At 44.4% G+C, this 23183-nt stretch overlaps 1 protein-coding gene across 1 annotated transcript in view; it reads right to left on the minus strand.

Moving 5' to 3' along the window:
- Nucleotides 1-16816, minus strand: part of LOC113406785 (coiled-coil domain-containing protein 169-like) — a 42636-nt gene extending 25820 nt beyond the window's left edge. Inside the window, exons 1-4 of the mRNA XM_026653491.2 lie at nt 16632-16816; nt 7442-7524; nt 4262-4372; nt 4109-4149 (exon numbers count right to left, since the gene is read on the minus strand). Coding sequence (XP_026509276.1) covers nt 4109-4149; nt 4262-4372; nt 7442-7524; nt 16632-16708 — 312 coding nt within the window. The 5' untranslated portion in view covers nt 16709-16816. The remainder of the gene's footprint in view (nt 1-4108; nt 4150-4261; nt 4373-7441; nt 7525-16631) is intronic.
- Nucleotides 16817-23183: the final 6367 nt, after the last annotated feature.

Genomic DNA, 23183 nt, shown 5'->3' on the forward strand with positions numbered 1-23183 from the left:
AAAATGAAATATTAAAGTTCTTTAGCAAAGCATGTTTCTGCGTATACTGTACACGTGAGATTTTGTGCACTGAACACTAAAGGCTTCAGTATAGCTGAACCCAGGAGGGCTATGCATATTTAAATACCAAGTGCCCCCTTGTGGCTAATATAATAATTCACATTAAAGCTATATTAAAAAATAATAATAAGATTATGACAGGCTGCATGAACTCTGCCGGGGTCAGTTTGTTTGGCTCAGGGGTTGGCACAGACTGGTTCAGGTTCTACATGAACATCAAGTTCCAAGGAGCACCCTCTTTCCCGAGCCAACCCAGGAGATGCTAGGGAACCACCAGGGTTTCTGACCAGCCACAAGCTAGGGAACAGAAGACCTATAATCCCCAGTTGTATAGCTATAAGAAGGGCTGGTAGCAGGATTTTCCTTTGCTCCTATTGCCTTGCTGAGAAAAAGCAGGTGTTTCCTGCCCCACTGAAGACCATATAAAGACAAGGAAAGTAACCACTTGGTTATGACCAAAGATATCAAAGGAAGAACATCCCATACCAGGATGACAATGAGGCAGGGGAAGTTAGGTTAACAGGGGTCTCCTGGACACATAAGGTGTGCTGTAGAGGTCTAGAGCAGTATTTCTCAACCTTTTTGATACCAGGGACCAGCTTGCTGTCTTCCTAAACTGTATCAGGGACATCTCAGGGACCGGTGCAGACCCTTTTCCAAGCTGGTATTGAAGTTTGCAAAGAGAAGGAAACTCAGACACACTTTTCACACATCCCTATTTGAGACTTAAGCAAACAACGTCAGTGAAGTTCAGTGAAAGGTGACCCGCTAAGGGAATTGTCAAAATTTCCTCCACCTTGGCAAAGTGCTGATGTCCCCCACGCAAAGGCTCAGAGAACAATTTCAACATACGTCTTCTTAGGATCCAGATACCCAGTCTGTGTTGTGTTTTCAGCTCTTTCTCCAATGTGACACCATCGCACACACTTTGCTAGTGGTGTAACATCAATTGCAGAACCCCAGTAAGGCACAGGGTTGGCCTGTATGTGGCTAATATGTATCCAGCATTTTCACTACAATGCAGTTTTGCAAAGCAAATGCCTGAACAATAATTTCTGAATTTCCTCAATCATGATGCTGGACAATGCTGAACACAGTGATTTATAATAGAAACCCTGGTTCCGCAGCTAATCTTAACTAGAGCGTTGCTAAGGTAATGCTATCTGAAGTGTGTTCTTCTGAACTGATTCTGCAGTATGCCTTCCTCTATTTGCATAATAAAGCCTCTGTCTAGGGAGGCTTTCTTGCAGTAACTATAAGGAGAGAAAAAAAATATGAATATTTTTGTCTCCTAGCATGGGAAATGATATTTAGGAGACAGCCTATGTATATTTCACATAATATTGCTTAACAAAAAAGAAGTGAACAAATGCTAACTGGTTTATCTAACGAGGAAGTAAAATTCGCATTGGGCTAGGTTTCAAAGGAACTGCTTTTCAATTTCTTCATAATTATTGCTGAATTACAGTACAGCCTGTGTATTATTCACTGGGGCACAAAGGAAGTTATGACTAACAGTCTTCACTATAGAAGTTCTATTTCAGAGCTTTTCAATATCCAACCTCAACATGCAGAAATGATTTTCTAATCTCCACTTATAAAGAAGTAAAGGTTTGTATTATTGGTTCTATATTATTGTGCTATTTGAAGGGGATGACACCATCATCACTTTTGGAAACAAATGAACAAACAGGAAATTTCAAGTCAAAATGAGATCATCAAAATAATACCTGTGTGTTTAAACATGAATGAACTACACCTTTTCCAAAGCAAGGAAAAATTCCTCAGCAATATTCCAAGTCCATACAGCCAATGGTATTGACCTTTGAAAGCAATTATTTCAATTTCTGGGTATGGAAAATCCAGTGTGCTTCCTTATCCACCATCCAAGAGTTTGCCGTGATGTAAACTATTCCATTCTATTTAGATGCTTATAACTTGCTCATTGCCGTGGTACCTGAGTGCTTATTTTTGTCATTACCCTGTTGGTGCTCAAAAACAAGACCTGTAGCTTTTAAAAGCAGAGAGTGGAATGTGGAGAAAGTAGACTTTTGCCAGACAATGTGTTGTGGGTGTCTGGCAAACACATACATGATATTTGCTTATAATTACTGGCATCAATTTGCTCTTTGGGTCGTCTTGGTCTGTGTTTGTACAGGACTAGCTCAATGGGGTTCATACGTGCTACTTACAAATAAATAAAAAATAATATGAAACAAAGGTAATTTGTTTGTATTCATTCCATCTTCTCTAGTCAAAAAAGAGTTCTCATACCAGTACCTAACTTTTTAGATTTATCACAGTCTTTCAATCCCATAAATTCTTAAACTCCTGAAGGTGTTTTAAAAATAACATAAAGATGACAAGAACTAATAGACTTTATCGTTCTACAATGTTCCAGAAAGGAATCCATTATCCAGTATTGGGACACTGTAGAAATGACATGATATCTACTGGAAGCGTTATTTAGCTCACAAGGCCAGAAGAGACCACTGTGATCATCTACTCTGACCTTGTATAACACAGGCCATAAGACTTCCCTGAATTAATTTCTGTTTGAACTACAGCATATCATTTAGAAAAAACATTATATGGATGTCTTCATAGGATCTCATATGTAATGGCAAGTTTGGGACTTTGAAGTTTTAATAAATAACATTAAAAATACTGAACATAAGTAGGATGATGGCTAGCGGCTGATCTCCCTGCTCCTGTCCATTAAGAAATGTCAGTTTCTCATTCTAATCTTCAAAGGGCTAAATATTTCCATTTTCTCACAGACAAACTTACAGGAGCAAAAAAAAAAAGGTTTGGATAAATCTGCAAGCCTGAACACCTGCAGTTCCTGAGGAATAAGAGTGAGGGAGGCGTCATGGACAGGGCAGGGGCATACCCTGGGAACCCAGAAGTTTCTTAGATACCAATGAAAAAGTGCAGGCCCCTCTATGCTCCTTTTTCGATTCCTTCTCTGCCTTCTGGCAGAACAGATCCCTTAGAAATTGTGCTGTTATTGGTTTCCTTCATCATAGATGTGCCCAAACCTCCATCTAAGGGGGTCAGAGCTATAGAGAGAATTTAATTGTGCTTGGAGCAGTATTAATTCCAAAACATACACTTCCATTTGGAAATGCACTGGGTTGGGAAGAGAGCTTAATATACAATGCAGCTACATCCTGGCTCAACCTCCTTCCATCCAATCTGGAAAGCCTGAACCACTCAGAGTTTTTCCCGTGAGCTCCCAAGCTGGAAGGAACATTTCACAGTGTCACATTGCCATACTTTATATTACTTCTGCCTATATTACATGGATTCTCTATTTCTTAGTTCCCTGATGGACAACAGAATGGGAGGAGCAAAGGGCCTTAAAGTAAGAGTATCTGGAGCTTGAGAGGTTAAAAAACAAAAGAAAAATCCAGAATTCAACTTTGTTTTCACTCTGCCCCCTTGTGCACCCACATTATGGGTGAAGGTCTCTGTGGTTCCCGAGTGCCATTCCCTAACCAGCCTCATTCATACTGGTCAATTTTTCAGTCTTTGGGTGAATGTGAAGTCTGCATGGCTTTGGAGGAAGTGAAGTTAAAGAAATTTAAATGCTTAAGCCATTTTGTATTGTACAAATATAACGTTTATTCTACAGTGAGGATTTCCCCATAAATATGTTGTGTACAATGTATTTGTAATAGTACTAAATGCATCGAGAATATACATTATATAAATTATTAATTGAAACTGTCTAGGTTTGACTCATGATTTAGCACCCAATCATGCAGTCTTTACTCAGTAAAAACTCCCACTGTAATATGTAAGATAATATATCCCAGGATTCATGTCTTATGAATCCTCTATTTACTTGTTTTACTATAGGTCTTACAAGATAATAAACAACTGCAGAGGTGAAACAATGAAAAAATAAATGCGTTGATTTTTGTGGCTTCTGGATAGAGTCACTGATTTTTTTCTGGGCTGCAAATGGCTGAAATTATTTAATAATTTCCTTAGCTACAATGAATTGTTAGATGCTTATGCAATTAAACGCCAATCTACTCACCACAGGCATTTGATCAAAGGAGCGAATAGAAGACAATCTATCTGTAATAGAAGACAATCTATCTGTAAATAAGCAAAATATGTGATACCTTGATATTTTTCTCTAGTATTCATAAAATTATATATTAATATATCTATGAATGCACATTTCTACCTGTTGGATTTCCACAAATATGTTCCATCTTTTCTTGAAGAAGACCAGTTTGCCTTTCTAGTTGTCTGTTCAATTCTACTTGTGTCTCATACCTGGTTTTCCATTCATTACCTCAAAAGAAACACAAAGTTACTATATTTATTTCCAAAATTTAATTCATACCACTAGAATTAGAAATTGCCTTTTTCAGAATGACTCCACCTCCTTTTGGAGCCTGGCACCCCACATTTGTGTAACCAAGAAAGTGTCCATTTACAAACAAGGGAACTTGAAAAAGATACTAGGTGAAATACTGGCCCCCTGGAAGTCAATGGGAGTTTTGCAATTTACTTCTGTGGTTGCGTCTACACTGCAATGTAGAGTCAGCTGACCCGTGTCCAGGAACCCCTGGGCTTGAGCATCTACATTGTATTTTAACCCTAAATTAAGAATTTCATGACCTGTGCTGGACCGTAAGGCTCTGGCGTCCACACTGCAGTCAGTGGGCAGACCCGAGTCACAGTAACCATATCCCAGAACCCCTAGCTCGCCTCCTGCCCTCTGAAATGAGACCCGCTCTAGCTCTAGAAACGTGGTGCACTGTGGGAAAACTTTACTGCCTGCTCTGCACATTACCAGGAAGCAGCTCACTCTGCAAAAGGCTTGATCGGTTTGCTCTCCATTACAAACCCAGGGGAAGCTCCCTGATAGTATGTCTGCAGATCAGCAATCAGAACAGAATGGGTTAACACTGACCTGAGCTGCTGCTGCTTCCCAGGGGAAGGGGTGTTTCTGTTTTCAATAGAGTAGATTGCAAATTGTTGGGATAGAGAGGACTAAAGAAGTTGTCCCATGGAATTGTGGGATACTCCGGATGACTCTGGGGACCTGAGTCAAATGGGGCTGTGGCTACACTGCAAAGCAATAAGACTCGGACCCTGGGTCCCAGCTTGACTTCAACTTGGACCTGATAGCCCTGCAGGGTCCTGGAACCTTGGGTCTACGCTCTTGGTTAGCGCAATTGCAGTGTAGACACAAAGGGGTGGGGACAAACACGGTCTTACACTGCAGTGTAGACATACCCAGTGAGGTCAGGATTTCATCCAGTAACTGAAACTTATGTTTTTTATATTTTTCATTCATGATATGTGAAATAATACAAAATACATGGCTAATGTACTTTTGTAGTCTTTATTACATCTTCAAGATTCATAGATTCCAAGGCCAAAAGGGACCATTGTGATCATCTAGTCCAGCGGTTCTCAAACTTTAGCAACCAGAGGATCCCCATTTTGATTTAAAATTTTTCGGGGACTCCCAAGCCCCCCTGCTCAGCCCCGGGCCCCACCCCCAATCCACCCCTTCCCCCAAGGCCCCACCCTCTCCCCACCTTTTCCCTTCCCCTGCTAACTCCATCCCCCCTCCCTCCATCGCTCACTCTCCCCCACCCTCACTCACTTTCACCAGGCTGAGGCAGGGGGTTGGGGTGCAGGAGGGGGTGAGGGGTTCAGGCTGTGGGAGGGAGTTTGGGTGCAGGAGGGGGTGTGGGCTCTGGGAGGGAGTTTGGATGCAGTAGGGGGTGAGGGCTCTGGGAGGGAGTTTGGGTGTGGGGTGTGGGCTCTGGGCTGTGGCAGGGTATTGGGGTATGGGAGGGGGTGAGGGGTGCAGAATCCGGCCAGCTGACGCTTACCTCAGGCGGCTCCCAAAAGCGACTGCCACATCTCTCTGGCAGCGGCTCTTGGGTGGGGGGGCCAGCGAGTCTCCGGGCGCTGCCCCTGCCTGCAGACACTGCCCCCATAGCTCCCAATGGCCACAGTTCCTGGCCAATGGGAGCTGCGGAGTTGGCACTCGGGGTGGGAGGAGTGCGCGGAAACCCCCCTGCCTCCCTCAGGGGCCGCAGGGACGTGCCAACCACTCTTGGGAACGGTGCAGAGCAAGGGCAGGTAGGGAGCCTGCCTTAGCCCCGCTGCACTGCCGGACTTTTACCACCTAAAATCTCCCGGTTTGGCTTCAGTAGCCTCCTGGAAATAGAGGAAGGAGGAGGAGTTGAGGGAGGGTGGGGGAGGAGTTGATCAGTGGGGCCCACGGACCCCCTGGAATACCTTTGGGGTCCCCCAGGGGTCCGTGGACCCCAGTTTGAGAAACACTGATCTAGTCTGACCTCCTGTATAGCACAGGCCATAGAATTTCCCCAAAATAATTCCTAGAGCATCTTTTAGAAAAAAAATCTAGCCTTGATTTCAAAATTGTCTGCGATAGTGAATCCACCATGACCATTGGTAAATTGTTCCAGTGGTTAATTACTCTCATTGTTAAAATGTATGTCTGTACATACTATAAAAGCAGTTCCTGGCTGGGGAGGGCTGGAGAGCAAGCAAGTTGGAACATGACTGCAGAGCTGCAGAGAACTCCCTTGCATGGCCAGTGACACTAGATTCCTGCAGGCAAAAGGTGCAGAGAAGGCTGTGGTCCTGGAGAGGAAGAGCAGAGAGCCCTGGCCAGGGTCAGGAGGATGACAAATCCCCTGGCTACAGGAAAGGCCACCACGCTGCTGAATGGTTCCTGCCCAGAAACGGAGCCATTCAGCAGCAGGGTGGCCTCCTCTGAGGCCAGGGACGACAAAGTCTCCTCTCCTGCTCCTTGCAGTCTTGGCCAGGGGTCTCCGCTTTGCTGGACCAGAACCAGTCTCCTTGAAACCTTGTGCCTGCAAGGATTGGGTGTCACTGGCCCCATGGCGTGCAGGGAGCCCTCTGCTGTCACAGCCCCACTCCCATTACAGCGGAGCTGCAGAGAGCTCCCTGCACAACTGCTGGGCCAGTGACACTGGTCCCTGCAGGCACAAGATGTGGAGAAGGCTGCAGTACTGGCATGGCAAAGCAGAGATCCCCGGCACTCCCAGGTGGGGAGTGCAGAGCCATTCAGCAAACAGTAGCCACTCCTGCAGCGGGGAGCTTTTCCTCTCCTCCTCCATGCAGTCCTAGCAGGAGTCTCTGCTCACCCCTGCCAGGGCCACAGCCCCCCCTCACCCCCAGCATACAGGGACCAGGTGTCACTGCCTTGAGGAAGCACAGGGAGCTCTCTGCAGCAGTGCTGTCAGGGACCCACTCACTCACTCCAGTCAATGTGTCAGCTGAAATCCACATTTACTGACAGTTTTCGACTAAAATCGAATCCTGCCGAGATTAATTATTATTCACTTACCTTCATCCTCAACACTGCTAAGTCTTTTTTCAAGTTCTGTTATCGTGTTTCTCAATTCAAATATTGAGAGTTCAAGCATTTCCCTGTGATAGAGAAGTTAATTAAATGGTTATATAATTAATCTTCTTACTAACAACAAAATCTAACTTTTTAACTAATTTTATGTACAGATGAAGTGTCCTTGTGCTTATATTCCATTATCTACACTGGAGAGATTGAGGCCAGAAGGGACCATCAGACGCCTGCACATAGGCTACTAAACCCTACTCAGTTGCCCTGTAGTAAATCCAGTAACTGGATTAGACTAAAATATTACAGCCTTCAGAGGACTAAACTACTGTGTGCCATAGGCAGGGAATAGGAGGGACTGAGGTGCACGAATGCCTGAGGCCCCTGCAATGGCAGGGAAAGGATTTGGTGAGACATACGTAGATGATCGTAGCAAGTGAGCTAGACTCATGCTGCAGAGAAAGGTGAAAAACAAAAACAAAAACCCCCAAACCAAACCAAAAATCCCGAGGTCCCTGCCAATCTAACTTGGGAGGGGAATTCCTTCCCAATCCCCAAAATGGTGATCAGTATGACTCTGAACATGTAAGCAAGATCCGCTAGCCATGCATCTCAAAGAGAATTCTCTGTACCACCTCAGAGCACCAGTGCACTCTGTCCAATGTCCCATCATTACAATATTTTTCTCTAGGATTGCTACAGTGCTTTAGAAAGATAGAGGCATTTCTGAAATTTTGTGATTGGAGACATTTTCATAAGAAGATAACATATACTATCTTTAGATATCAATATTTGTCTGGCAAGACATCCTGTGTTAAGCTAATGAACTAATGATTATCTTAGTTCTTGATACATACAAGTACACCTGAGAAAAATGCTATTGGAAATTTTGATCTTAGTTTAACTCAGAACTCACTGCTTAGAGACTAATAATCATTCTTCTAGATACTTTTCGGCCATATATTAGGACAATGACTTAGATTTCATTCTTCAGAAACTAATTGTCAAAGTATATAATAACTAGCAGCTAAACCCAGGGTTTGAAATAGTATATAGCTAGGGCCCTACCAAATTTACAGTCCATTTTGGTCAATTTCACGGTCATAGGATTTTAAAAATAGTAAATTTGATGATTTCAGCTATTTAAATCTGAAATTTCACGGTGTTGTAATTGTAGGGGTCCTAACCCAAAAAGGAGTTGTGTGTGTGTGGGGGTGTCGCAAGGTTAATGTACAGGGGGGTTGTATTGTAGGGGGTATGGTACTACTACCCTTACTTCTGCGCTGCTACTGGCGGCGGTGCTGCCTTCAGAGGTGGACAGCTGGAGAGCAGCGACTGTTGGCCAGGAGCCCAGCTCTGAAGGCAGAGCCGCTGCCAGCAGCAGCGCAGAAGTAAGGATGACAGGGTATGGTATTGCCACCCTTACTTCTGTGCTGCTGCTTGCAGAGATGGGCCCTTAGTCCACACCTGCCACTCTCCAGCCACCCAGCTCTGAAGACAGCAGCGCAGAAGTAAGGGTGGAATAATATGGCATTGCCACCCTTACTTCTGCACTTCTGCTGGCGGGGTGCTGTCTTCAAAGCTGGGTGTCCGGCCAATAGTCGCTACTCTCCAGCCACTGAGCTCTGAAGGCAGTGCAGAAGTAAGGGTGGCAATACCCCCTAAAATAACCTTGTGACCCCCCCCCCCCGCAGCTCCCTTTTGGGCAGGACCCCCAATTTGAGAAATGCTGCTCTCCCCAGTGAAATCTGTATAGTATAGGATAAAAGCACACAAAGGACCAGATTTCATGGGGGAGACCAGATTTCATGGTCCATGAGGCATTTTTCATGGCCGTGAATTTGGTAGGGCCCTATATATAACAAATAGAAAATTTCCCCTAGAAATATAGGAGCTAAGTCACTATTATTTTCATTACTTAAACTTTAATTTGAAAAAAAAAAAAAGTTTAGAGCTTTAGAGTGTGAAATGTCTTCAAAATATACAAACTGTCAATTGTATTGGAAATTTAAGCTTTGATTAAATCAAGCATTTATGAGCCATTTGACAGTGGAAGGAGCCACTGAGAACTGACATCATTTTTGCATTTCCACCCATTCAGGTATCTAGTCAGTGTTAGTGAGATATGCTTTCCATGATGCTTTAATACCAAGTTAAATGGACAAAATGGTTAATATTGCAGCAGAAAGCCTAAATATTAAACTCCACAATTACCTTTCTGATAATTATTTATTATAGACACTCCCCCACTTACGGAAGCACTCCGTTCCGGAACGCCTTGCGTAACTCAAATTTTGCATAAGTCGGAAACGTATACCCGACAATTACACAAAAAACCCCAAAACAAACAAAAAAACCTCCTATGTCTAGCTTACGGAACTTTTTCCGTAAGTGCGGATTTGTGTAAGACGGGATTGCGTAACCCGGGGGGCGTCTGTATTTAAAATCATATATTCCTCTATATAAATCTTGGCACTTTAGAAACACAGCTTAAGACACATTCCCCATTCAGTTTACAATCTAAGGTCCTGATCATTAAGAACATAAAAACGGCCATAGTGGGTCAGAACAAAGGTCCATCTAGCCCAGTATCCTGTCTTCCAACAGTGGCCAATGCCAGGTGTCCCCAGAGGGAATGAACAGAACAGGTAATCATCAAATGATCCATTCAGTGTCGCCCAATCCCAGCTTCTGGCAAACAGTAGCTAGGGACACCATCCCAGCCCATCCTGGCTAATAGCCATTGATGGACCTATTCTCCATGAATTTATCTAATTCTTTTTTGAACCCTGTTATAGTCTTGGCCTTCACATCATCCTCTGGCAAGGAGTTCTACAGGTTGACTGTGCATTGTGTGAAAAAATACTTCCTTTTGTTTTAAACTTGCTGCCTATTAATTTCATTTGGTGACCCCTAGTTCTTGTGTTCTGAAAAGGAGTAAATAACACTTCCTTATCTACTTTCTCTACACCAGTCATAATTTTATAGACCTCTATCATATCTGCTCTTATTTGTCTCTTTTCCAAGCTGAAAAGTCCCAGTCTTATTAATCTCTCCTCATATTGAAGCCATTCCATACCCCTAATAATTTTTATTGCCCTTTTATGAACCTTTTCCAATTCCAATATATCTTTTTTTGAGATGTGGCGACCACAGCTGTGTGCAGTATTCAAGATGCGGGTGTAACATGGATTTATATAGAGGCAACATGATATTTTCTGTCTTACTGGCCTGTAATTGCCGAGGTCACCTCTGGAGTCCTTTTTTAAAAATTGGTGTCACATTAGCTATCCTCCAGTCATTTGGTACAGAAACTGATTTAAATGATACATTACAAACTAGTTAGTAGTTCTGCAATTTCACATTTGAGTTCCTTCAGAACTCTTGGGTGAATACCATCCGGTCCTGGTGACTTATTACTGTTTATCAATTATTCCAAAAACCTCATCTAATGACACCTCAATCTGCGACTGTTCCTCAGATTTGTCACCTAATAAGAATGGCTCAGATTTGGGAATTTCCCTCACATCCTCAGCCATGAAGACCAAAGCAAAGAATTCATTTAGTTTCTCTGCAATGGCCTTATCATCCTTGAGTGTTCCTTTAGCATCTCGATTGTCCAGTGGCCCCACTGGCTGTTTAGGAGGCTTCCTGTTTCTGATGTACTTAAAAAAAATTGCTATTACTTTTTGAGTCTTTGGCTAGCTGTTCTTCAAATTCTTTTTTTGGCTTTCCTAATTATATTTTTACACTTCATTTGCCAGAGTTCATGCTTCTTTCTATTTTCCTCACTAGGATTTAACTTCCACTTTTTAAAAGGGTGCCTTTTTGTCTCTCACTGCTTTTTACTTTGTTGTTTAGCCACGGTGGCACTTTTTTGGTTCTCTTACTATGTTTTTTAATTTGGGGTATACATTTAAGTTGAGCCTCTATTATGGTGTCTTTAAAAAGTTTCTATGCAGCTTGCAGGGATTTCACTTTTGGCACCGTACCTTTTAATTTCTGTTTAACTAACTTCCTCATTTTTGTGTAGTTCCCCTTTTTGAAATTAAATGCTACAGTGCTGGGCCGCTGTGGTGTTTTTCCCGCCACAGGGATGTTAAATTTAATTATATTATGGCCACTATTATCAAACGGTCCAGCTATATTCACCTCTTGGATCAGATCCTGAGCTCCACTGAGGACTAAATCAAGAACTGCCTCTCCTCTTGTGGGTTCCAAGGCTAGCTGCTCCAAGAAGCAGTCATTTGAGGTGTCAAGAAACTTTATCTCTGAATCCGGTCCTGAGGTGATATGTACTCAAGTCAATATGGGGATAGTTGAAATCCCCCATTATTATTGAGTTTTTTATTTTTATAGCCACTCTAATCAAACTGAGCATTTCACAGTCACTATCACCATACTGGTCAGGTGGTCGGTAATATATCCCTACTGCTATATTCTTATTATTAGAGCATGGAATTATTATCCTTAGCGATTTTATGATACAGTTTGGTTCATTTAAGATTTTTACTTCATTTGATTCTATAATTTCTTTCACATTTAGTGCCACTCCTCCCACCAGCATGACCTGTTCTGTCCTTCCGATATATTTTGTACCCTGGTAGTACTGTGTCCCATTGATTATTCTCATTCCACCAAGTTTCTGCAATGCTTATTACATCAATATCCTCATTTAATACGAGGCACTCTAGTTCACACATCTTATTATGTAGTATTTGTGTACAAGCACTTTAAAAACTTGTCACTACTTATCTGTCTGCCATTACATGATGTAATTGAATGGGACTCTTTTTTATTTGACTGTTTCTCATCAGATCCTACCCATATTTTATCACCTTCCATCCTCTCCTCCTTATTAGGACACAGAGAATCTCCATAAATAAAGATTTATAAAGATTAAATCCTCCCCTAAGAGATGTCTCTGTCCAAACCACGTACTCCTCTGTACCTGTCGGCTTTCCCCCAGTCCTTAGTTTAAAAACTGCTCTATGACCTTTTTAATTTTAAGTGCCAGCAATCTGGTTCCATTTTGGTTTAGGTGGAGCCCATCCTTCTTGTATAGGCTCCCCCTTTCACAAAAGTTTCCCCAGTTCCTAATAAATCTAAACCCCTCTTCCCTACCCTACACCATCATCTAATCCACACATTGAGACCTTGCAGTTCTGCCTGTCTAACTGGCCCTGCGTGTGAAACTGGAAGCATTTCAGAGAATGCTACCATGGAGTCCTGGACTTCAGTCTCTTACCTAGCAGCCTAAATTTGGCCTCGAGGACCTTTCTCCTATCCTTCCCTATGTCACTGTACATGTACCACGACCACCAGCTCCTCCCTAGCACTACACATAAGTCTATCTAGATATCTTGAGAGAGCTGCAACCTTTGCACCAGGCAGGCAAGTCACCATGCGGTTCTGCCGGTCATCATAAACCCAACTATGTATGTTTCTAATGATCGAATCCCTCATAACTATTACCTGTCTCTTCCTAATAACTGGAGTTCCCTCTCCCGGAGAGGTATCCTCAGTGCGAGAGGATACCACAACTTTATCTGGAAGGAAGGTCCCAACTATGGTATCGTTTTCCTCTGCTCCAGTTGGATATTCTCCTTCCCTGAGACTTTCATCCTCCTCAATAGCACAGAGGCTGTCAGCCACTCTGGTCTCCAAAGCCCGTACATGGTTTCTGAGGGACAGGAGCTCCTTGCACCGAATGCATATATACGCCACCTGCCCATAGGGCAGGTAATAATACATGCTACATTGGGTGCAATAAACTGGATAGCCCCCATTCTGTTGCTGGACTTCTGCCTGCATTCTCTTTTTACTCTTGCAGCTCGTTCCTTTGTTGATGTTTTGTTTTTATCAGGGGGTGTTTTTGGCTTTAAATTTAAAGAATGTTGAGTGTATCTAGCCCCACCTCAAACTCCCCCTCAAAACTCCAGTGTTAGCTGCTCCTGTTCGCTACCTCCTCTGATCACTTCGGAGCGCACTTTTTAAAGCCCTGGTCTTCATGAGTATCTCTGTCCCCTAGTTAAGGGTTAAGGGATCAAAGCCTCATTAAGAAGCTCTCAGCCTTGCCTAGCAGGCCATTAGGCTCAGTACACAGTCCCCCAAACAGACTGAGCCATGCAGGTGGACTCTTAAATTTGCAAAGACACCACCAGTTTGTGCAGACATGATTGCAGGACTGGAGCCTAAAGTGAACAAAAACACTGGATTAACAGGAATGTAAGGTAAGGAAAAAGGATTACAGATGAGAAAAAGAGAGAAAGGGCTACTGGAAAAGTGAGGTTTAAGGAGAGGAAGAGAATGAGGGATGTGGGTGAACAAGAAAATGGCAACTGTTCCAAGTACAGGATACAACATGGCAGAATACGTGAAGCCCAGAGTGGGAGAAAAAAGAGGACTCAAGCAGTATCTCCAGGACTACCATACTGCTGGTACCAGAAATGACATCAGTTTTCAGTAAAATGACAGCATCTAAACAGCCAAATCAATGATCAAAGAAGCAGGAAGGCAAACGGGGGATGGGAAGCTGACATATCAGGGAAGAGATAGGGAAGGAACCAATTGTGGGGAAGCTGGGGCCTGCAAATGTCAAGGGTTTCAAAGGAAGCCCTCAGTCCAAGACGAGGTTGGGCCAGATAACCCAAGGAGGCTGGAAGTCACCAGGGGGAAGGGGAGAGAAGTCCTAATTTACTCCTTGCTCCAGTCACTCTTTGTCCCCATCCACTTCAGATTTGGGAGGAGGGGCACAGGGGCAGGAGGGTTACAAAACAGTTGCTGGTTTGAACAGAAGACACCAACAGGAAGGGAGAAAGTCAGAGAGTTAGCATACTGCAAGGAAAGCATGAGGAGGATGGAGAGAGTTGAGATAAATGCATGAGAGGGCAGGGTTAGAGGCAAGAAGATCATGAGAGTATCCGGCGACTGCTGCTCCCACCCCAAAAGAAGGAGCCAGTGGGTTTCAGAGATATTTTACTCCTGGGGGAATTCTGCACCAAAAAAATTAAAAGTTATGCACACAATATTTTAAAATTCTGCAAAATTCTGCATATTTTATTTGTCAACATAACACAATATGATCATGCCAGTTTCAATTATTTTGATAATTTATTTCAAAATATTGTCAGCAAGTATGTCCATAACAATACAGACAAAAAAAGATTCAGGAATTTTTTTTTTTTTTTTTGGCAAATGGATTCCTTACTAGGCATATTAATATAGAACTTTGAGTAATTCATTTAAACTACAACTCAGAAACGTATTTCCCACATCCCTCCAAAGCGGTGCAAAGGCTTGGGGGAGTCAGGGGTAACAGAGGAGCTGAGGGAGAGGGAAGGAACCTGGGAGTGAACCTGGAGGGTTGTTGGTGTGGGTGGGAGAAGTATGGAACAGTTTCTTTTGGAGGGAGTTGGCGAGCTTCCTCCATACAGACCCTGACTGACACCTAACCTCTACCATTGAATCAGGCGCATCTGCCCCTAGCCCTGTGTGTCCCTGCACCCCCCATCCCCATGTGTCCCAGAGCTCCCCTCCCATTCAGACACTGGCTCAATGTTGTCACCCCACTAACTCCTGAGCCCATGCCCCAGTCTGTCCCCCCCACTAGCCCTTCTGAACCCCCGTCTGTGACCCACCTCCCATCCCCACAGCCCTGTGTGCCCCACTGTGCCTCCTAACCTGGCTACACTGGCAGGCTGGCTGCTCTGACTAAAGCAGCCTGCTGCGAGTGCCGGTCAGCGGGCTGTTCTGGGGCCACAGCCCCTCTGGTGGGTGAAAGGCGGAACTGCAGCACTTCTTCCACAGAATGTATTTTCTGCAGAAAAAAATAATTCTGCATCCAACAAGAAGTGTGCACGTGTGCAGTGGCACACAATTCCCCCAGGAGTAATATTTGCTGACAGCAGAAGGATGGTGAGACTTAGGAATCTGGGGTTCCATTCCAGACTCTGGAAGGGAGTGTGTTCTAGTGGGCACAGAGTTGTCTGCCCATTTTCCTCAAGCTTGACCCTTTCTGCCTCAGGCCCTTCAATGTGTCCTAGTCCTGTCGCTTCCTCTCCCCTGGCTTCTTGTCCCACTTGCCTCACCTAGGCAGTCCAGTCTCCACTCCTCAGGCTTCTCATCCCCCTTTTAGTCTCTTTGCCCAGCAAATTTTAATTTCACCTCTCCAGACTTCCCATCCCAGTCCCAGCTTCCTCGCCCACTATTCCCAATTCCACTCCTCCCACTCTCTTTGCCCAGAGAGTCCCAGTCTGCCTCCTAAAGCCTCATTCAGTCTCAGTCTCCTCCAACCTAGTGACTCCCAAGTCCTCCCCCATTTCCCTTCCTAGCTCCCAGTTTCATTTGACAGCCAGTTTCAGTCTCCTCCCACCTCAACTCCCTCTACCACGAAAGCCTCCAATCCCAGCTTCTTCCCACCAAGCTCTGTGTCCCATCTACTTCCCACAGACCATGTAGCTCTTGCCCTCTCTGCATGCATCAGGCAGCTTCCTTCTCCAGGCTATCAGTAGGTCACTTGGAGCACAGACAAACAAAACAAGGCTCCCTGCTCTCAATTCAAGTACCTGGACGACCCCTCACAGTCTGCAGCAGTCCAGAGCTGTAAGCGCTGGAGCATGCCCAGCACAGATGGAATCTTTGGGGAATTTAGCTGCTAAAATCTATGAGCATGTGCATATTTTTCAAAGGCTTAGAACTTGGTTAAATCTGTGTGAACTTCCTGGGGCTGGCAAGAGGCACATCCCGAGCACAGAGGCCACCCCTGGCCAAATGTCAAGCTCCTGCTTCAAAGCAGGCGGGCGCTAGAGCATCTCAAAGCAAAGATTGTGAGAACATTGTAGCAAAGAGAAAACATTTCCTTAGCCTCATTCTCTAAAACAGCTGGAGCTCCTTGGCTGACCTTTTCCCAAAACAACTCAGCCCCAGGCAGACACCAGCCTGGAGAAGTTCAGCCCCAGTGCTCAAGGGATGGCAAAGCTAGAAGCACCTGACAGCAGGGTGTTATAATGGAAAGCACTAGGCAACCTTATACCAGGCAGGCCCTAGTCTTGACCTCCTCTGTAGCGCGCTAGGAGCCTTTCCCCGGCGTACCCCGCAGCACGTCCCACGCTGACTCCCAGGCACTGCTGCCGGCACCGAGCGCGGCCCCTTTCCCCACCGCTCTGGGACGGGAACTCACTTCATCTGCTTCTCCTGCCCCAGCTCCAGCCGCAGCTGCTCAGAGCCCAGGGCGCTGGAGTCCCCGCCTTCTCCCATCGCTGCCCGCAGCCCCGAGACGCTGCCTGCCACGGGGCGTGTGTGTGCGCGCGCTCATCTCCTTGGAGAGGAGGAAGGATAAGGGGGGCGGGGGAGGAGAGAGGGGAGCAGCCACGCCAGCCACAGATCAAACGGCCCATCCCGGACACGTGACAGCCACTCCAGGAGGGGGCAGGTCACATGAGTGGCACTGGGTCACGTGACAGCGGGCTAGGGAACGAGTCTCGAGGGCGCTGGGGGGAAGGCGCGCGCGACTCAAGCCTCTGACTGTGGGGCTGGGCGCGGCGCCGGCTGGCTGAGCATGGCTGCGAGCGCGCCCCAGTGTCTCGCCTCCGACGCGGCGTACGGGCGGATGGCGGCTGCGCTAGGTAACGGGAGGGGCCGCGCGGGGCGGCCTCCCGGTGCTCCCTACGCTCCGCGCCGGAGCCGCCGCGCCCCGCTCTGGTCACTCGGGGAGCCCCGCGCGTGGGGCAGCGCCCCTGTCTGCCGGGCCTGTCGCGCCTTTCCCCTGCACCCCGGCCGCGGAGCCGCTCGCCGAGGGGACGCGCGGGGAGCCCGGTCCCCCTCCCGTCACAGCGGCCGCCCGCGGAGTTAAACGTCGCTGGCACCCGGTTGGTTTCACGCTGCGCCTGCAGCGCGGCTGCCAGGGCAGGGGCCGGGGGCGAAGCAGCGGCACAGATTGACTGACTGAACGGAGTCAGCTACCACAGGGGCAACCTCCCGGCTCAAGCCAAATAGATTGACGTGTCTCGGCCTAAGGGGCTGCAGTAGTTTAAGTAACACCGAGCGGAGCTTTGCAACCAGTTTCTGCCTCTGTGGGAGTCAGCAGAGTGCGGCAGCACAGTGTGTCCTGCAGCACGTGGGAACTTTAAACTTCCCATGAAAGCTTAACCTGTCATGGCACAGGCTAGACAGTACTTTTCCCATGGCAGAAATGGACCCTTCCTCTCCTACAGTTATAGACTAGAAGAGAGCTAAAGAGACTATGCAAAGAGTGTAATAGAAGGGAGGTGTGCTCTGCTGCCAGCCACATATGCTGTATTACAGTGGTGACCCCTTTCACATAGCAAGCCTCGACGTGTGACCCCCTTTTTAAATTAAAAACACTTTTTTACATATTTAACACCATTATAAATGCTGGAGGCAAAGTGGGGTTTGGGGTGGAGGCTGACAGTTCGCAACCCTCTGAGGGGTTCTGACCCCCAGTTTGAGAACCCCTACTCTAGTAGTTCCTCCATAGCTGTTTTCTTTAATACTGTTGCCACAGAGGTAGGAGGATTTTATAAGAGTACAATATGAGGTCAGGTTTGAAGGCACCAAACAGAATGAAGCACTGCATTTTACTCTGCAGACTTGTTTATGGTATGAAAACTTGACTGGAACTTATTTTGCAAATAAATGTAAACTATTACAGAGTTTGCTCAACTATTGCTTTAATGGCCACATATCTGATGCCTCGCCTACTTTGCTTTGTCTAGAGAAACTCACAAAGGAAGCAGACAGCTTGGCAGAATACCAGAAACTAATGAAAAAGCATGATATTGCTTTGACCCAGTTAAACAAGAGTTTTGACCAGGTAGGATAAGCTAACTGTTGTCTAAACCACCTTGACCTGTGAAGTGTTGTAGTAGATATGCAATGAATTTTTAGCCCTTTGTTTAATTATTTAGCCTTACAGAAACAATTAACACTTAGATTGTCTTTTCTTTAGGGCAGGGACCGTTGCTGTGTTGCATGGACAGGGCCTCACACAGTGGGCCTTGATGCTTAGTTAAGGCCTGTAAACACTACTGCAATACCAATATTAGTAATCAGCACTGTGGCAGTGGATTTAGCGGGTCTAGTGAAGACCCGCTTAATCGACCGCAGATCACTCTCCTGTTGACTCCTGTACTCCACTGTATCGAGAAGAGTAGCGTAGCGTGGACCCCTTGGTAAGTAGATCTAAGTACGTAGACTTCAGCTACGTTATTCAGGTAGCTGAATTGTGTAACTTAGCTCGATCTTCCCCTGTAGTGTAGACAAGGCCTAAATCAATCTAAGCTATGCAATTTGAGTTAAGTGAGTAGCATAATTCAAATTGACGTAGCTTAAATCTACATACCGCAGGGTTCACACTACGCTATATCGACGGGAGACGCTCTCACATTGACTCCCCTTACTCTTCTCGATCCAGTGGAGTACAAGAGTCGACGGGAGAGTGATCTGCGGTCGATTTAGTGGGACTTCACTAGACCCGCTAAATTGACTGCCGATGTATCGATTGCCGCTCATCGATTCCACAGTAAGTATAGACAAGCCCTAATTTGTTAAACCAGTCAGGACTGAAGAGCCCAAAACACCTAACATTAACAGCCACTAGTCTAATCTGATATGTATTGGGTAGTATTTTTAAAAATAGTACTGGATTCAGTTAGAAACATCTGACATGGCTTTAGATCACACAAGCATTTTTGCATTGGCTCTTTGCATTGGCTCTTTTCCAGGCAGCTGTGGGCATAATTCCCTCTTATGCTGTACAAGAAGAGCGAGGAACTAGATTCTCTTTTATGTGTATTGTGGTAGTTCCTGTAATGCGTGAAGGGCTGTCAGTGTGGCACAGACTGCTCCTAAACAGCTAACAATCTAAAAGTGACAAAAGAGAAAAATAAAAGCAACAATGTTTTCAATGAATACAAACTGGTCTTGTACCCAAATCACTGTTAGCTTGGGTCTTGGAGTTGAAAGTCAGTTAATTTGGTGAAAACATCTGGGCAGGAGGTGGTTTTGACAGTGTTAGTAAGTTATAACTGATGCTGTTATTCTCCTCAGTGAATTATCTGAGATGCTAATGAATTGCAGAACTGTCTAAAATCCTCAATCAGTAACATACATTTAGACAAATTGTACAGCCACTGCTTTTAAAAACAGTTGCTCCTGCTATCATACATTGAGAATTCATTGAACATTAGATTTTTAAATTGGAGAGAACAGTGGACAAAAATCAATAATTTTAAGTATGACTAGTAATGACTCAGCCCTAATTAACTGTGTCAGGATTCACTGTAGCAGAGACCTTAAATAGGGCAGTAGTCTGCCTCTTCCTTTTAGACTCAAGCCAGCTAATATGAGAAATATGGCAATATAACTGTAGAACTACTAAGCTAGCTATAGTACTTGTATTATTATTTTGAAAGGGACTACATCTTCTAACATACCTAGGGCCCTATCAAATTCATGGCTATGAAAAATGGGTCACAGACTGTGAAATCTGATCTCCTCTGTGAAATCTGGCTAGCGTAGGGGAGACCAGATTGCACAGAGTTGGGCAGCAGGTGCTTGTTGAGAGACCACCATTGAAGGCAGCAGCACTGCCAGCAGCAGCGCAGAAGTGAGGTGGCCTGGTATGGGGCAGGGGTTGTCACTTTGAAGGGGGGTAGGGCTGGCTTTACAGGTGAGCAAGTGGGCAACTGCTTAGGGCCCTGTGGTCACTCCCTTGCCCCCACTACAGCCAGACCAAGGCCCCTTTAACTCCCAAACACCAGGCTCCAGCTGCTAGTCCTGGGGAGGGATAGGACTTTCTTTGCACATGCCATTCCTGAGGCTGGGTCAGTCACATCTCTGGGAACTTCCCCTGGCTGCAGGAAGTACTACAGCTGCTGGCTGGGAGTCCAGCTCTGAAGGCAGTGCTGCTGCATGCAGGAGTATGGCACGGCATAGCATGATATTGCCATCTTTACTTCTGCACTGCTGGTGGTGGTGATGCTGTCTTCAGAGCTGGCTGCCTGCTCACCGCTGAAGGCAGCGGCACAGAAGAGTGGCATTACTGTAACCTCCACCCACCCCCCTCTTTTGGGTTGAGAACCCCTATGGTTACACTACTGTGAAATTTCAGATTTCAATATCTAAAATTGAAATTTAGAATTTTTAAAATCCTATGATTGTGAAATTGACCAAAATGGACTGAATTTGGTAGGGCCCTACTTGTACCCATTAGTATTAAAGATATGAATCTTAATCCTACAAGGCTGGTTCTGAAAGAGAATAAAACTTGTATATTACGCTTCCAGCTTACATGGTATGTGGGAAGAAAATGAAGTTAGCTATACAGAGAATTGAGTCTAAAAATTAGGGTACAACCCTGTTCCAGGTGCCCCGAAACCTCCAACTGCCAGAAGTTGCGACTGAATGAAAGGGATGGATCACTTGAAATTGCCTTGTTCTGTTCATTCCCTTTGAAGCATCTGGCACTGACCACTGTCAAGACAGGTTACTGGGCTAAATGGACCATTGGTTAGACGCAGTATGGCTGTTTAATACTGCTGCTTGAGAACACTTTGGGTTATAGCATAAACTCAAAGGGATATCCTGTTCTCCTTTCTGAGCATTACAGGATTGGCAACTTGAATAATGTTTTGCCTGCTCCTGAAGCAGCAGATAGTAGGTAGAGACAGAAGCATGTTACAAAACTAAGGCCTAGTCTACACTAGAAAGGATTTATCAATATAGCTATACCGGTAAGCAAGCCTTTAGTGGAGGCATACCTTATACTGGTCCAGTGAGCAAAATGAACTAGCCACAAAATCACTTTTATGCCTGTATAACTGCATCTAGAGCAGGGTATTTGCTAGTATAGAAATCTTGCCAAAACACCCCCATACCCTTAACAGACACTGCTATACCAGTAAGAGTTGCTAGTATAGATCAGGGTGAAGGTTATGATCTTGACTGTCACTTCAGGAAAAATCCCAGATTTTTACTTTTCTCACAACAGAAAATTCACACAGTAGCTCTGCATCTATAATAATGCTAAACACACAGGTCAATTAGTTTTATTTATAATTTCAATTCCACAAGACACTCCAGGAATTGTGTATCAAGTTGTTATGCTCTTGGCCTCATGCTTCTCACCATCACCAGTTGCAGGCATGTAATAGCCATGCAAATACACTATCTTCTATTAATCCATTAGTATAGACTTTGATTGCATTTATTCATGAGTCTGAGCCAGTCACACAGTTAAATCATTTTCTGTAATTAATGTGAAAGATGGTTTGTAAATGTCATTTTGTTTCCACTACAGGTTCAATCAAGACTGGAACGGATAGCAGCTGTGAAGCCCAGTAATGAATTTTTGAGCCAGTAGCAGAGAATGACCTGAGTTTTTCATATGTACTACACTCCTGTGTACTACACAAAGCTGTTGTAGAATACAAGTGTACAAGAAACATCAGGACAGTTCATGTTTGAGTAGAAAGTGGGCAAAAAGTAACTATTTACAAAAGCAGCATGTATATTACATTCATTGGTATGATTTTCAGAATTTTTTTTCATTGTGTTCATGCCCATGAAGTCAAGCCCTTACCAAGGTTGAAAGCTCATTTTAATAATTGGTGGAATTTAATGCTAGATACTGAAGTAGACAGAAACAAAAACTTAACATTTCAAATACCCTGATATTCCATTAGAGGGCAGTAATACCCAATGTTACAATACATTACAAATCTTTCTAAAGACATTGCAGTTACAGTAGATGGACTGTGAAACACATGCAGTGTAAAAGGTCAGTGAAAACTTTTCTATAGAACAGTTTTTTCCTGGATAGAGTCTCACCCTGATGGTTACAGAAAAAACAGTTGTGTTTTGTTTTTTTGATCATACTGAGTTAGTTCTCTTCCCCCCCTCAATCAGCTTGCACAGAATTACTGAATTCTCTTTTTTTACTGCCAAATTGTGAGTATTCTGATTATTTTTGAGTTGGTTCTCTTGTACAGAGAGTACTTGTCACCCTAACAAACAGTGTGGTTTAAGTCTTTGGTTTATATAAATATTTGTTCTGAAAAGCATTTAACTTTAAAAGGAGGGAGGCTACCGGAGGCTCTCTTTCATTTCTTTTAATAGGACTTTGGTCATTAGCTCAGCTGCTATTTAAATGTTAGCTGTCCTAAAGGAATTTCTCTAGTCTTTGGAAACTAAAGAATGGAACCCAAAACTAATCTTAGTGCATATAATTAGATAAGACAATTCTGCCTTGGCAAACTCATTTCAACCATAATAATTAAAAGGGGAATTAAACTATAAACCCTATTAGATTTATTCAGAATACCAACCCTTTTTCTTTACAAAACAGCATTACAAAAATACTCAAGACAAATTCATATTTCCATTCATGTTACTGTTCCATTTTATATTTTGAAAAATAGTGTTTTTGAATTAATAGATTATGGAGATGATTTTTTTTTCCCCTGACTGTACTACATGTAATTCCGAATCCATATCCTTCCAGTGGTCAGACTGATACATGATGCAGAAGTGCTGAATGAAGGGTACTTTCAACTCAGAGAAAATGACTAGTTTTATGCCTTCAGTTTTCTCAAGTATGTAAAGAATTAGTTTTCATAAAGACAATTATAAAAATAAATACTTACGTTATAGTTAGCATTATCCCATTACTTTAAAATAGTAAGTTACATCCATACTGTAAGGCTTTGGGAAA

The sequence above is a fragment of the Terrapene carolina genome, unplaced genomic scaffold (assembly GCF_002925995.2).
Source record: "Terrapene carolina triunguis isolate 2854851 unplaced genomic scaffold, T_m_triunguis-2.0 Scaffold139, whole genome shotgun sequence".
NCBI lineage: Eukaryota > Metazoa > Chordata > Testudines > Emydidae > Terrapene > Terrapene triunguis.